General features: G+C 40.6%; 1 protein-coding gene and 1 pseudogene across 1 annotated transcript in view; one reads left to right on the top strand and one right to left on the bottom strand.

Annotated features, from left to right (window-relative positions):
• Positions 1 to 680: 680 nt before the first annotated feature.
• On the top strand, positions 681 to 1,031 carry LOC117695486 (elongin-B pseudogene; annotated as a pseudogene).
• Positions 1,032 to 3,567: 2,536 nt separating this feature from the next.
• The window catches only part of Msn (moesin), a 70,231-nt gene continuing 58,669 nt past the window's right edge, over positions 3,568 to 15,129 (bottom strand). Inside the window, exons 7-13 of the mRNA XM_034485201.1 lie at positions 14,146 to 14,242; positions 11,971 to 12,134; positions 8,371 to 8,501; positions 7,970 to 8,130; positions 6,791 to 6,883; positions 6,123 to 6,347; positions 3,568 to 5,645 (exon numbers count right to left, since the gene is read on the bottom strand). Of these exons, the coding sequence (XP_034341092.1) occupies positions 5,481 to 5,645; positions 6,123 to 6,347; positions 6,791 to 6,883; positions 7,970 to 8,130; positions 8,371 to 8,501; positions 11,971 to 12,134; positions 14,146 to 14,242 (1,036 nt within the window). The 3' untranslated portion in view covers positions 3,568 to 5,480. The remainder of the gene's footprint in view (positions 5,646 to 6,122; positions 6,348 to 6,790; positions 6,884 to 7,969; positions 8,131 to 8,370; positions 8,502 to 11,970; positions 12,135 to 14,145; positions 14,243 to 15,129) is intronic.

Below are 15,129 nucleotides of genomic sequence, written 5' to 3'. Positions count from 1 at the left end.
CTTTCCCACTCATTAAAAAAAAAGCCTAAGTCATATCAAAGACTCATATGCAGTTTTAAGAAATAATAAAGAGGATCTGGGGATGGCTCAGGGTGTTAAGAGTACTTTCAGCTCTTGCAGAGGACCCAAGTTCAGGTCTCAGTCCCCACATGGCAGCTCACAACCTTCTGTGAGTTCAATTTCAAGGGATCCGAAACTCATTTCACTCTCTACGTGCACAGTTATAAATGTAGGCAAAACATTCATATAGAGAAAATAAAATTATCTTAAAAAAAAAGAAATGACAAAGACACTAATTATGTAGCTGTGTTACTAAGGTCCATCTGGTGGTGGCATCTTACAAATTATCATGAATCACTGCCCAGAAAATAACACTAAGACAGTTATGATATAAAAATACAACATACAGCTGTTTCCTTCTGGGGAGTGAGTAGAGTAGGAAGATCAGCTGAGTTCTTTCTCTGCCTCTCTGAGCTAGCAGGCTTTCTGGGGTACCCCAGCATCTGTCCCCTGAGTCTTCATTGGTAAAATCAAACAGCTGGGAATTTTTATTTTAAAACAACATTTTGGCTCTCCAACTTGTGGCAAGGCCCCAGGGATACCGAGATCACTCCTGCTGAGGACAACCTGAGAAGCCATCAGATTTGGTCCTGTGCATCAAGCCAGAAGCAGCCACAGGGATGGATGTGTTTCTGGTGATCCAACACAAGAAGACCAACATCTTTGCTGAGGCCAAGGAGTCGAGCCCAGTGTTGGAGCTCAAGTACATAGTTGAGGGCATCCTGAAGAGGCCTCCTGATGAGCAGCTGCTGTTCAAGGACGACCAGCTCCTTGATGAGACGAAAACTCTGGCTGAATGTGGCTTTACCAGCAAGGTAGCAAAGCCACAGGCCCCAGCCACAGTGGGTCTGGCCTTCAGAACAGAAGATGCCTTTGAAGGCCGGTCTATCTACCCCTATTCTTACCCTCCCGAACGTCCAGACGTGATGAAGGATTCTGGAAACAGTGCTAAGGAACAAGTTGTGCAGTAAGGGCCCCAAGCCCACCTTCTAGAGACTCATTCTCCACACCCCCCTCCAAAAAAAATTTGGCTGTCTTTTTAAATAATTTTAAAAAAATACAACATACACACTCACTTCTCACACAAGCTCTGTTCTGCACACTTTCTACCCTCTTCCTTTTTTTTTTCTGCTTATTTTTTTTGTTTATTTCAGGAAAAGTCTGTGATGAGACTGAAACTCACTGTGTCACCAAGGCTGACCTCCAATGCTGTTATTACGGTGCTCCATGGGAAGCTTCTCTCCCTTATTCCTTAACTACTGGAAACCATTCGGCCTATTCTTTGTTTCTGCAACACTAGAATGAATTCCTAGAATGAAGAACTTTTAAAAAAAAACGTAAAACAGTGTGAAATAGTAACTTGGAATAACACTACTGCAACTGATATGATCCTTCACATTTGTAGTAACTGTACTTGGGAGATAGGGGCAGAAGGAGTGCAATAGATCTGAGGCCAGCCTGGTCTACATAGTTCCATGATAATCTTGGCTATGATTTGAAAACCTGTCTCAAACAAACCAGTGAACCAAAATTAACAACAACAACAACAAAAAAAAAAAACCCTAAATGTAAATGTATTATCTACTTTGGGGGGCAGTTTGCAGAGGCACCTCAAATTCCTTGGTTCCTGCTCCACCTTCAAAACCAGCAACATAGCATCTTTAATTTGTTTAGATCTCCCACTGCATCTCTTAAGGGGTCTTCTTATGGCACTAGAATGATCTGGATATAATACCATCACCTCTAATCTATCTCAAAACTCTCAACCTAGGCACACTCAGGTGCTGTTTTGATTTGTATTGTTTCTTGAGGTCTAGAAGTTGAACCTAGAATGCATGAGACAAGCATTCTACCACTGAGCTACATTTTAGCCCTCTTCTCACCTTTTTATTTTCCTAAATAGCACTTTTGGTGAGCATACAAATTCTTTGTGGTATTTTTATTCATCAGAATACTTTGTTTTCATCCATTCCCCTCCTCCTGTACACCTCACCTGCTTTCCTTCCTTTCCTCAAATAGTTTCCATTTAATCCCAGTACTCGGGAGGCAGATCTCTGAGATCGAGGCCAACTTGGCCTACAGACGGAGTTCCAAGACAGTCGGGGCTACACAGAGAGACCCTGTGTTGAAAAACAACAAAAGATAGTCAAGGATTTCCTAGAACTCATTCTGTAGTCCCAGATTGTCAAGAGTGTGTGATCTTTCTGCCTATGTCTCCTGAGTAGTTAGGGTTACAAGTCTGTGCCACTGGACCTAGTTCCTTTTTGTTTGGGTTTTTGTTTGTTTGTTTGTTTGTTTGTTTTATATTTTGAGACAGTATAAAGTAGCCCAGGCTGGCCTCACACTCCAAACACAGCTGATATTTTGTCTCAAAAGCCAAAAATTTTTGTTTGAAAAATTAATCTCTAAAGGATTATATTTAACAGAAAAGTTGCCGAAAAATTGTTCTGAGAATTTAAAGTGTAAGTGAGATAAACTAGTTTTCCTTCCAAATTTTTACTTCCCAGTAAGGGAATAAGTGGGAATGTCAGGCCCAAGAAATAGAAAGTTGTTATGTGGATCTCAATTTCCTCATGTGCAAACTGAAGATAACCACATCTAAGCTAAAGAATTTACATACTTTATAAACTTCAAAGTACCATATATTCTATCGGCCTTCATTTCACACAGCATTGTCCACTGCCTTTTGTAATAGGACCCATGATAGTTCCCGTCTTTTATGGGCAGTGCACTGAAGAGCTGCAGGGAATAAAACGAGTCAGGGGTCTTCCAGACAAGGAGGTAGAACAGGAGCTGACCTTCCCAGACCTATGCCAGAGACAATGGGCCTCACTGTGCTTGAAGACATATGCTTATTCTCAGCATCGAGGAGGCAAAGGCAAGAGGATTTTCAAGTTAAGGTCGACCTGGGTTAATCAGCTTCTAAGCTCGAATGCCAAGGAAGTCTAGAAGTATCACCTGGTTAATGCAAGTCCCATAGCCACACCAAAATGCTGGCTTGTGTGTCTTACCCTTTAGCACATTGGTTCTCAACCTTCCTAATGCTGGGACCCTTTAATACAGTTCCTCATGCTGTGGTGACCACCCAACCATAAAATTATTTTCACTGTTACTTCATAACTGTAATTTTGCTACTGAGATGAAGCATAATGTAAAGGAGATAGAAGTTTGCCAAATAGGTCATGACCCACAGGGTGAGAACCACTGCTTTAACACCTGTAGTATTGCTCCAACTCATACCAGAAAACATGACATGAAACAGCAAAAAAAAAAAAAAAAAAAAAAAAAAAAAAGGAATAGCTCAGTAAGCTCTATCACACCTATAACCTTGGGACTTAATCTTATTACTCTTGTTTTGATGGTGTTTAAAATCATTCCATCCTATTCAAATGAGGACAACTATATTCCTCCTCCCACTAGAACTTAAGTCAAGGTAAACTGAGACCAAAGATAGGTAGCCTATGGACTAGAAATCACAGTGAAATATACAGAAAGACTGAGTCATAGTGAAGTCTTCCTAAATTTTATTGGCACTGAAATAGAACACAGATTGAGCATAAACCCCTCCAAAACAATTATTTAAAAAACAAAAATACACAAAAAAAACCTGAATATAAATCCTAACCTTCTCCCCAGCCTCTGTGGGGGTGGGTTATTGCCCTTAATGCGGCTAGATTGCCCCCACAATTCCAGGTTTGAATTTAGCCAATATAGGACAGCTCACCAAGTGTCAATATAATTCACAGCAATGCATATAAGATTCCCCAAGGTTAAGTAAAAGGGGCATGGGCTGAGGGAGGCTCTGGGCTAGGGATGCATGGAGGGACAAGACAGCGTTTTCGAGACTGAACCCTGGGGAAAAGGCAAACAGGAACAATAAAACCAAATACTAAGTACATTTTAAATGGATTGTATGACCTATAGTGACAGGTAAATCGCTAATACTGAAATCTTCTTACATAATGTTTTTGGCAAAATATCATTTTTAATATAGTATATTCTTTTCAGATGTGGGGTGAGGGTAGTAAAAAATAATGAGGCTAAAATGATCCTGTCCCAAGACTAATCTCTCTAATAGTGCATTAGCAAAAAAGGTAGAAACCAATATTGTTAGATATCACTAGAATATATAATACTGGTAAAAATTAAAAGAGCACACATGTGACTGACAAAAAGAGGGAGCAGCTGCTGGAAAGTGGAGAAAAGGGTGTGGGGCTGTGAAGGGATAAGGCCAGAATACCCAGCAGCTTTCTGTTTGTTATCTCCAAGGGACAGCACAACAGGTGATGAAACCTAGGCTAGAGATTTGTCAGAAGCAGGGCCCACTCACCACTTTGTACTGGGTAAGATGAGGAAGGATTGCTGGGTGACTGAGAGACAAGGTCTACTCTTCCTCATCATATTGTGTATCTGTGAAGCAGGAACAGTGGTCCAATCAGCTCTGGGGGAAGTAGTTTAGAAGTCCTGGCAGGGAAAATACTAAAGCCAGGTATAAATGTTCTTCCTTTGTGGCAACAAGTTTAGATGCAACTGGCTAGGTTTGAGGGTACTCGTCCTCTGTCCTAGCTGGAAGGGATCTGCAGATGGGAAAGGGCAGGAGCATATTTAGAAAGGGAACCAACCTGGACTGATATGGGCAGGGGTATCCCTGACCATAGACCTCACTCAAAAGAAAAAAGGCTCCCATGATGCACTGGGACAGGGGGCTTTCTAGGTTGTTAGTGAATCTCTTGAATGCACTGTTTCCTTTATCCCTTCATCCTTTCTTGATTAGAAACTAAGTCCCTAAACACAGAGACAATGGCCACTTGGGACTGAATTTGTAATAGGCCCAATATGGGAGGTAGAAGAAATAAGAATGGCTAAACATTTCTTTTACCCTCCAATCATTACAAAGCCTAAATAACTATAATAAGGATAGACATTAAGAGGCCAAATCCTAGGTCAGCTGACATACTAAATGATAAAGCCAAGTCCCTACTTTTGTCCCTAAACAACATAATACCCCAACTTGGCAAATCACAGGACTAGAAAGAAAAAGGCCAGGGATGGGAACTAGCTGTTAACCTACTTCACACTTGAGTCCCAGAGGACAACAGTAAGTGTCCATGGGGAGGGGGTGCTTGTCAAACCAAAAGGAATGAGCCTCTGAGCTGGGCAAATGGTCTATTTCTGGAGAGCTAGGTTGAATGAGTGTGACAAGGAAGGAAAAGGAGATTCCATTGGCACCACAGTGGGTCATTTGTTTGCCCAAGGATATGAGTGGGAAAACTAAATTTGGTCCCATGGCTATACTGAATGTTTGGCATGGCTCCAAGGCTTTTCTAGTTAGTGGCTCCAGCACAGTGTTAGTTAGGCAAAACTATAGGAGTGTGGGGACAAGGAAGAAGGAGGAGGGGTCCCTGAAGGCTGAACGCCCACTACATGGACTCAAACTCATCAATGCGCTGTTTGGTATTGCCCTGCCGGATCTGGCGCAGGGTCTTGTATTTGTCTCGTCCCAGTCGCATGTTCTCAGCATGGATCATGTCATTGGCAGTCTTCTTGGACTCATCTCGGGCATTGGCCAGTTCTGAAGTAAGGGCCTGTGAGGAAGCAAGATGAATCAGGGGTCAATGGCTTCCTCTCCTTTTAATTCCACTTCTTTGAACAGATTTTTCTTCTTTTTTAAAACTTTTTTCCTCTTTCCTAACCATATAATCCATATGCACATGCACGCATGTGAATATTCACCACATAAACACAGTACAGGACAAATTAATGATGGCTATCTCTTGAGAGTAGATCAAAATAATATTCCAAATATTCAAGTAGTAGTTTGGTTAACTAGATATTTTCTGAATATAAGAGGGGAGTGTAATAGGAAGTAGGAGAGAGCTACATGAGGGACTCTGGGGTTAGGATCAGTAAGTGAAAATGTCTTCCCTTCAAGTTTCTAAAGTTTCAGACTCCTATTCACGACTGACAAAGGCTACAACATGTTTAACTGAGCTCTAGGAAAGGTCATAGGCTATTAACTCATTACACAGACTCCTTGACTACTGTTGGCCCAGCCTGGTTACCTTAAGATGCTTCTGCACACGCTCATTCTTCTCTGCCTCAGTGGTACGTTCCTCCTCACTGCGGTCCTTGGCCATAGCATCAGCCCGCAGATCAGCACTGGCCTCTGCTCCATTCTCATCCTGCTCATCCTGTTCATTCTCAGCAGGCTCTGCCACATGAGGTGTACTCATGGCAGTCTTCAGCTCAGCACGAGTCTTCTCCAAGTCTTCCTGTACCATCTGGGCCTGTCCAGTGACAGAAAAAGAAGGACTGGCAGTCAGATCAGGTATCTTGTGGCAACCCAATCATACCTAGAAAGACACATCTCGTATGAAGTAGATACCGGTTAGGACAAATAGCTTGATTTGCTTGATCTTGAGTTTTTTAATTGTAAAAGAGAAGTGATTTTTATCAACCTCCCATGGGTAGTGGGGGATTCTGAAGTATCTGAGAAAGCTTTGAGCACCTCCTCCCATACTGCCTGTAAAAATGGTTTGTGTCTAAAAAGTGAGGAGTCTAAAAATTTTATATTTTATATTTTTGTATAAAATTTTTTTTGTATAAAATTTATATATATTGTATATTTATGTATAAAAATTTTATATTTCTTAAAAAATATAAGAAACTGGAATATACACATATAGCATAGTCGCTCCCACAGCGCTGTGCCCTGGATTCTGTACCTTACCTTTTGCTGCCATTCCACAGCCTCGCTCTCCTTCTTCTTTCGAGCCATTTCCAACTGGGAGATCCGTGCAGTCAGCTCTGCCATTTCGGAAGCCTATAGGTTTATTAGAAGCCTGTGAGAGCTTGACCTTTGGGTTTTCAGGGTTCAGATGCCTGTAACCCCAGTTCCTCTGATGAATTGGTAGGTAACCGGCTGCTCCATTTCTTGTTGACCTAGTGACTTTTAACTAAATGACTCCACCCTTTACTCCTTCATAGGTCAGAGTCCCCCCACCATACTACAGGCATCCTTAAGGCAGACAATTGGTCATCTCTGTTCCTCTTCTTTCCTTCTTCCTCTCTTAATGTTGCCAAATATGCATGCAGTGGGGCCTCAGCAAAGCTTGGAAGTCACTGCTTGAAGTGGCAAACCCTTCACGGCTATCCTAGGGCTCCACCAGAACAAATAAATAGTAATATCCTAGGGAACCTATAGAGTGTAGAAAAGCTTCTGCACATCCTTATCCCTCAGGTAAATTTCTCATGACATCATTTTCCTGAGAGATACCTTTGCTGCCATTCTACAAGAGACGGGACTATTTTAAGCCATAGATTCTTAACTTTCAAGTCATAGATCCCTTGTTTAACACATGATTTCAGGGAGGGAATCTTTCCAATGGAGACAGAAATATTTGTAAACCTTAATCAAACACAGCTGTGACCTTTAACAAGTCTCTAGGCCTCCATGATTGCCAATTTGCTTATCTAGTCACATTATTCCATATTATGGTTTAATTCCATAAGGCTGAGAGAGAGAGAGAGAGAGAGAGAGAGAGAGAGAAAGAAAGAAAGAAAGAAAGAAAGAAAGAAAGAAAGAAAGGAAGGAAGGAAGGAAGGAAGGAAGGAAAGAAGGAAGAAATGATGCTAAAGAAACACCAGTAGGTACTCTCTCTTTTCATTTCTTAGATTACAAGTTGAGATCTATATGTAAAAAAGTAAATGAAAGCCAAGGCCTATGAAAGACTGTGGGCCATATCAGTGGTGCCTCAGCTTCTTTTGAATGTATTATTAGAGACCTTTGGGATGCAAACAAACTAGAAAGACATAGGTATGCAGGATTTATAAATCAGTAAGCCGGGTGGGGGCAGGGCGCAAGCAAGAAAAATGCATGCAAACAACCCAGCGTAGGATGCAACTTTACCAGCTGTTCCTGGGTCTTCTTCTGGTCCCGAGATGCCTGCAGCAGGGCCTCCTTGGCTTCTTCGGCTTCTTGACGCTCTTTGGCCAGCTTTTCAGCCTCACTCTGGGCACGCTTCCGTTCCTGCTCAAGTTCTAGGGCCCTGCGGGTCTGTTCTTCCAGTTCTGGTAGAAAAACAGGAAACTGATAAAGGGCTCAGAGATGAAGATGGCACACTAACTTGCTTCCTGGGAATTTTCCACTTCATGGTGCAGTAAGCAAGGGTTCTAAGGATTTTTCTTGACAAATTCCTAGGTGCCACACCTAGACTATGTAGTCTTGCTCTGCAGCGTGTGGGGCGGGGGAATGTACACCTTAGGGTGAGGTTCTGGGGAGACTCAACTTCCACAGTAAATCCGTCTCACCTTGCTGAGCCTTCTTAGTCTGCTCCTCTATCTGCTTCAATTTCTCCATCAGCTCTTCCTTCTCCCGTTCAATCTTCTCCTTCTCTTTTTCAGCCAACTCACGCTTCTTCTTCTCATTTTCCAGTAGAGCACTAGAGAAAAGAGATGTAACAGGATATAGCGAGGCTTCGTGGAATCTTGAGGAGTTCCAGGGAATAAGTCTGTCAGGCCTCAGCCTTCCCACAGTCTCATATAATCTAGTCACACCATAGTTGCACATAGGTTTCCATGATCAGTCCATTTACCTTGAATGCATGAGGTTTAAATAGGAATGCTGGCACTGCAAGTAACCAATTAGATGGCTTTGCTCTTATTCTCCACCTTCCATACGTAAAATGATTTACTAACTTTGCACATTGTCTTATAGCTTTATAGCAAGATAAGTTTTGGTTTTGTGCTCCAAATATTGGCTAGGGCTAACCTGGCCTGTCTCCAACCCTAGCTCTAGGTTCCCTCTTCCCAGATTTCATTGCAGATCTAGACTAAGTATTTGCTTTTTCTGACCTCACTACCTATTCAAGGAAGCATTTTGTTTTAAAGACTTTACTAATTTTTATTTTGTGTGTGTTTGTGCATGTGTGTGTGTGTGTTTCCTGTGCATATATAAGCACATAACATGTAAGCAGTGTCCATTCCATCCAGAAGAAGGTGCCAGATCCCCTGGAAGCAGAGTTACAGATGGTTGAAAACTGCCATGTGGGTTCTGGGCATCAAACCTGGGTTCTCTGCAAGAGCACTAAGTGCTCCTAACTGTTGAGCCATCTCTCCACCCCCTAGGAAGCATTCTTACACCTTAGCAAGATGTTTCACTCTCAGGCCTTTCAGGATGCTTGGCACACACTTTTCCATAGCGCTTATCACAACTGCATATGCTAAATAATTTGTTTACTTTATCTGTCTTCTCCTACTAGAACATCAACTTCACAACAACAGAAATTTTTCACTGCTTGATAATATTAAAGGGAATGAATGATATAACTTTTGCTCCTCCAGACTGTGTGAGTGAGATGCTGTGAGCATTTATATGTTTGTACATCCCTCGTTCTTTTTGTTACTGCACTGTGAGGTTTTAAAGGCTATGTCCTAGTTCAGTGAACTACTCCCAAAATATTGATAATATTTTCCTTAATAAATGCGAACTCTCGGCTGTCAAAATAGCTCAGTTATAGAGTGCTTGTCTCGTCTTCACGGGGTTTTGAGTCTAAACCCCAATGCTTGGCGTAAAGTCAACTTTAGTTATATGTGTGCTGTATGTGTTGTATGTATGTGTGTGCATGCATGCCTACAGGTGTTTGTGTGTGTGTGTGTGTGTGTGTGTGTGTGTGTGTGTCTGTCTGTCTGTCTGTCTGTCTGTCTATATGTATTAGAACCGGGTTCAATGTTAGAAAAAATATAAGATCATTTTGATTTTACTTACATTAAGACAGGGTCTCACTATTTAAGCCTAGGTAGTCCTGAATTGTAACAACTTTGTGCCACCAAGATAAGCTACCCTTAGCTTCTAAATCATCATATATGAAGTCATTTCCTGCCTCCTAACTTGGAAACTTTCCAACATTCCAAACTCTTAATTGACAGAGTACCCCCACTAAAGCAGTGTTCCTCAAACTCCAATGTACATAAGAATTACCTGGGATTATCAAAAAGATGATCTCAAATAATATTAAGTCAATCATTACAAAAGTAGTTCAATTACACTTAGTACATCTCCGAATAGTGGGCAACTATCACCTTTTTCTAGTTATAAAATATGTTCATTACAGCAGAGTAAAAACCCATACCATTCAGCAGTTTCTTCACATTTCACTTCTCCCAGAACCTGAGAGCCACCAATACACACTTGTATATATATTTCATTTGGGGATTATATCATATGAATAGAATATATAGTATGTAACTTGTCGTACTTCATACTCCTTTTTTAACTAAGCATAATGTTTAGAGTATATCACATTGCAGCATGGATGGATAAAAACTATTCTGCTATAGTTTGTCTCCTACCTAAGTTCACGTTTTAGAAATCCTGTCCCTAGCGTAAAGGCAGTGAGAGGCAGTGAAACTTTTATTAGATGGGCATGAGTGGGAGATGATTAGGGTAGCCACTTTCAAAAAGGATGCTGAAGAGGTGGGTTAAGTTTCTCATAAGATGGCTTTCTTCTTATGAAAAGAGGTTGTCACAATTAACGCTACCATCTCTTGTGAATCCTCATTTGCTACTCTCCATAGCTCCTACTATATGTCCACTGCTGTATTACAGTGCAATATGGGGCTCTTGACAGATGTGGCCATCCTATCTTGGATTTCTCAGCATCCAAAAAACATGAGTAAAAATACCCTCCTTATTTTTGTAAGTACTCAGCATTAGGTCATTTATTATTACAACATAAACTAGATTAAGATATAGTCTAGAGGATGGAGAGATAGATTAGTGTTTAAAAGCAATTGGTGGTCTTGAAGATGATCAGAGTTTGGTCCACAGCCACCTTTAACCCCAGCTTCAGAGTATCTGATGACCTCTTCCGGCCTGTTTGCATGTACCTATACTCCAGTATTGTGCTCATTCATGCATGGACATTCACAACCACACATGCATGCACATACCACCCCACAACCACCCCCACACAACATTTAAACCAAAACATTTTTAGAAGATACATTCTATTATGTATATTTATAATTTATCTCTTGGTATATACTAGGTTATTTTCTACCATTTAAGTGTCTGTATAATACTACTGCGAACATGTGTGTACATACTTCTTTTGCACATTCTTTTTTTCATTTTGAGGGTTACTTTACCTAGGAATGGGATTACAAGATTATACAGTAATTCTGTGTTTTAACTTTTTAAGGAACTAGTTTCTACCACTTTACACTCTCACCAGTGATATACATGAATTCCTAATTTTTTTCAGAACATCACCAGTACTTATATTTCAATTTTATTTCCTATATCTGCACTAATAAGCCTAAAATGGTAACTCATTATGGTTTTCATCTGCATTTCTGTAATGATTAATGATATTTTCATGTTATTAACAATTTGCCTATCTTCTTTGGATAAATAACATCCTGGCATTCTAAGATACTGATCAGGAAGTCTGAGATCGGAATCTAAGTTCCTCCCTTTCTTGCTGCTAACCCTCAGATTACACTGAATACACTAAGGGCATTGTAGGGGAAAAATCTGAGGGCTCTGTCTGTTTCTGCTTGACCCAAGTACAACTGCACAGACTCTTCAGCTACTATCATTCTACTTGTCAGTCAACCGATAGCAACCCATAATGTACCTGGCACTGTAATGGCATGAGAGTCATAGACAATAGGAAACTATGAAAGGCTCCTCTCTCTTGTAACCTCTGAAATCCAAGATTTCTGATGTCTGTTTCTAAGAAACAACAATGTCTGTCCTGAGACTGAATACATGGGGTGTCTGTCCTCCCTTCCAATTCACAAGTCTCTTGCCCTGGGCTGATTCCACTCCCTAAGCAAGCTAGGAACCTTTAGAAGCTTACTTGCCACTACACTAGTCCTAATTCCAGCACTATATACAGCACCTACCGTTCCATCTGCTTCTGGTGCTTCTCTTCCCGAGCCTGTGCCTTCATCTGCTGTACCTCAATGGTGTCAGGCTTGCGTCGACGCATGTACAGCTCATGATTCCCCATGCACAGGGCCAAGATCCTCTTGTTAATCCGAAGCCGAGGAGCATAGAACACAAAGTCCTGAAGGGAAAACAGAAGTTGAGTTTTTAGGGCTAGTGGGATGGCTAACATGTGACCTAATGCACTCTAGTGTGTGCCAATAATAAAATAAAATTTAGAAAATAAAATTTTGAAAGGCTACTGAAAAGCTAAGTCCAAAAGTATTGGAGAGATGGTGTAATTCAATCAATTTGCACTCCAGTGGGAGTACTAATTAGCAGAGTAAGGAAATTATTTTTCACAGAGTCAGGAATCAGAATGTGGTAGACTCAAGACTAGAACCCATGATTCTCTTTGATACCAGTGCTCTTTCCTCCAAACCAGTTTTTCTCCAACTCTGCTCATGAAAAGCACCCTGGGGCCAGGCTCAGAAAATAAAGCTATCAGGCTTAACAATAAGAGTTTGATCCCAAAAAATAACATAGTGAAAGAAAAACAACTCTGTCCAACAAGTTGTCCTCTGACCTCCACTTGTGCACCATGGAATGAATACCTTTTCACTCCTTACACACACACACACACACACACAAATAAGTAAATACAGAAAATTGGAAAATAAACCTAAAAAATACTCTAAAATACTTTCTTGGAAGTGTCTTTTTCTGCAATAGTACTTTGTTTTAGTTTTCAAGTTTATTATTGATTCACAGGATGGAGCTTAAGAGGCCTTGACCTTTTAGTTAAATCAGTATGGAAGTCAGCCACATGGTAGGAAAGTAACCGCATGGCAGGGAGATCTTTACAGAAAGTGTGAAAAAGCCAAAAGCACCACAGGAAGTATACAAAGGTTCCAGTCAGCAATCGAAACAAAACTACAGAAGAGAGGGAAAGGGAAAAAAGTTGTTTTTCTATGTCAGGATACAGTAAGATGAGCAAATTCAACAGAACCCCATGGCAGCTCATAGGGACTAAACTATGGAGGAGAAACTCTGGGAAGAAAAAGTACACCGTCTCATTACAGAGATACTTAGTCCTACTACTTATTTATCACGGCTTAATATGGATTCACTTTCCTGAGAAGCACTCCCTTAGCCAGGGGACTGACTGACCCAACTGTATTAACTCCTAAGGGAGCATACAATGTCATGTATCTCTACCTAGAGATCTAACACCTGAATCTCAAAGGGCCTCTTCTATGAAATAATTAATACTCTAATCAACAGCTACACTCTGGGATTCTAAACCATCTCTGTAGTCTCTGATAAGTGAGCTCTAGTTATGGGAAACCAGGCTGTTAAGTACACAACTATCTAAATTTCCTAAACTTCAATTATCTTGATTATTATTTCTTAAAAAAGCCTTTAATCTCTGTTGGCTTTTTATTTATTTTATTCAGAACCACTATATGAGCACTAATACATCATTCCAACTTCCTTGTGTTTTCCCCCAAATTCATTATCTCTTCTTTAATTACTATTGTCACACACTATATAAATTAATAAACTAAATGTAATAATAAAAAGGCAAAATTTAGAGGATATAGAAATACATACACGTCATCCCAGCACTCAGAGGCCAAAGCCAGAAAGGTCATTTTAAGTTAAGGTCAGACTATGAAACCTGTCTTCAAAACTTGTGGGTAAAGAAATATAGAGAGTAAACATTTAATCTTCCTTTATTAAAAGTCTTAAAAGGCAAATTGTAATATCATCTTTGGGTTTGAACTCCTGGCTCTGCCATTTTTCCACAATTAAACAGAAGCCAAGTACACAAAGAGTACGTTCTAGAGGCTTAGGAAGGTGAGGCAATGGCAAGGCACAGCACTCAGGACTGCCTGTAGCTTGCCCCCACCCCCACCCCCAGAGGGAGTTTGGTACTAGAGTGCACCAAGTATAGGATATCACCTGGCCATTTCTCAGCATCAACTTCCGCTTACATTTTACTTTCCATTTGTGCTTCCTGTTCATTTGTACAGGTTACACACAACAGAAAACAGAGAGACAGATAAATGCAATGACATGTTTGCTCAATATTACCTAAACCTTGGGGGGGTGAAGCCTGCTGCACATAGTCAGAAGAAAGAGTCACTCACCGGGGCCTTTTTGTCAATAGGCTTGATGACAAATTTCTTATCATTGAAAGAGATATTCCTGATTTCACTCCAAGGGAAGCCAATCTTAGGAGTCAGTCTGTAGAAACAGAGGCCAACAACATCATGACAAAGGCAAAGTAAGAAGGAAGCAGACTTAGTGTCTTGCCCTCACCATCACCCCATCCCACTCTATCCCATAACACAAACCTCTCCCTTGAGGAGACAGACCTATTGTCAACTCCTATACTATTATCACTTATTGCCCATTGTTTTGTTGCATTTAGGGTTGAAGGAATTACCTTGTAAGAACCTTCCAGGGCATCTGTAGTCCTATTTAACCAAAAACCTTCTATACAAAATTATTAAACTTGGAAAGAGAAATAATGAGCCCTAAGAATCAAGTAGTAAATAGAACAACAATCTAATGACTTCACTCTTACCAAGAGTGGTCCAAGGGGGAAAATAAGGCAAGTAAGACAATATTATAACAAGGCTTATAGGCCAAAAGTCACTTAATCATAACATGAGACTTGGACTTTATGAACCATGACAAGATAGATTCTAGGTCAGCACTCTCCAAAAATTATAAGGGTCACATTTATAAATTTTAGTAGCTATATGAAAATGGGTTTTAAAAAAGGTATGAAGGTTTAACTAACTCAATAAATACTAACACTATCATTTGAGCATATAAGTCAACATTTTAAACATATATTATACATGTATTTTGCATTACTGTGGTTTGGATTATATTTGCCTGGGAAAGTGAATGGGACAAGGCCTCACATAGCCCAGGATAGCCATTGTGCTGACTAGTTTACAGTCATCTAAAAGGACAGAACCTCAACAGAAAAAAAATACCTCCATAAGATCGGGCTGTAGGACATTATTTTAATTAGTGATTGATAGAGGGCCCACCCCTTTGTGGGTGGTGCCTTCCCTAGGCTGGTGGTGTTGGTTTCTATAAGAAAGCAGTCTGAGCAA

Source organism: Arvicanthis niloticus, chromosome X (assembly GCF_011762505.2).
Source record: "Arvicanthis niloticus isolate mArvNil1 chromosome X, mArvNil1.pat.X, whole genome shotgun sequence".
NCBI classification, from domain to species: Eukaryota; Metazoa; Chordata; class Mammalia; order Rodentia; family Muridae; genus Arvicanthis; species Arvicanthis niloticus.
Note: the sequence above shows the minus strand (reverse complement) of the source record. Positions and strands in the feature narration are given on the sequence as shown.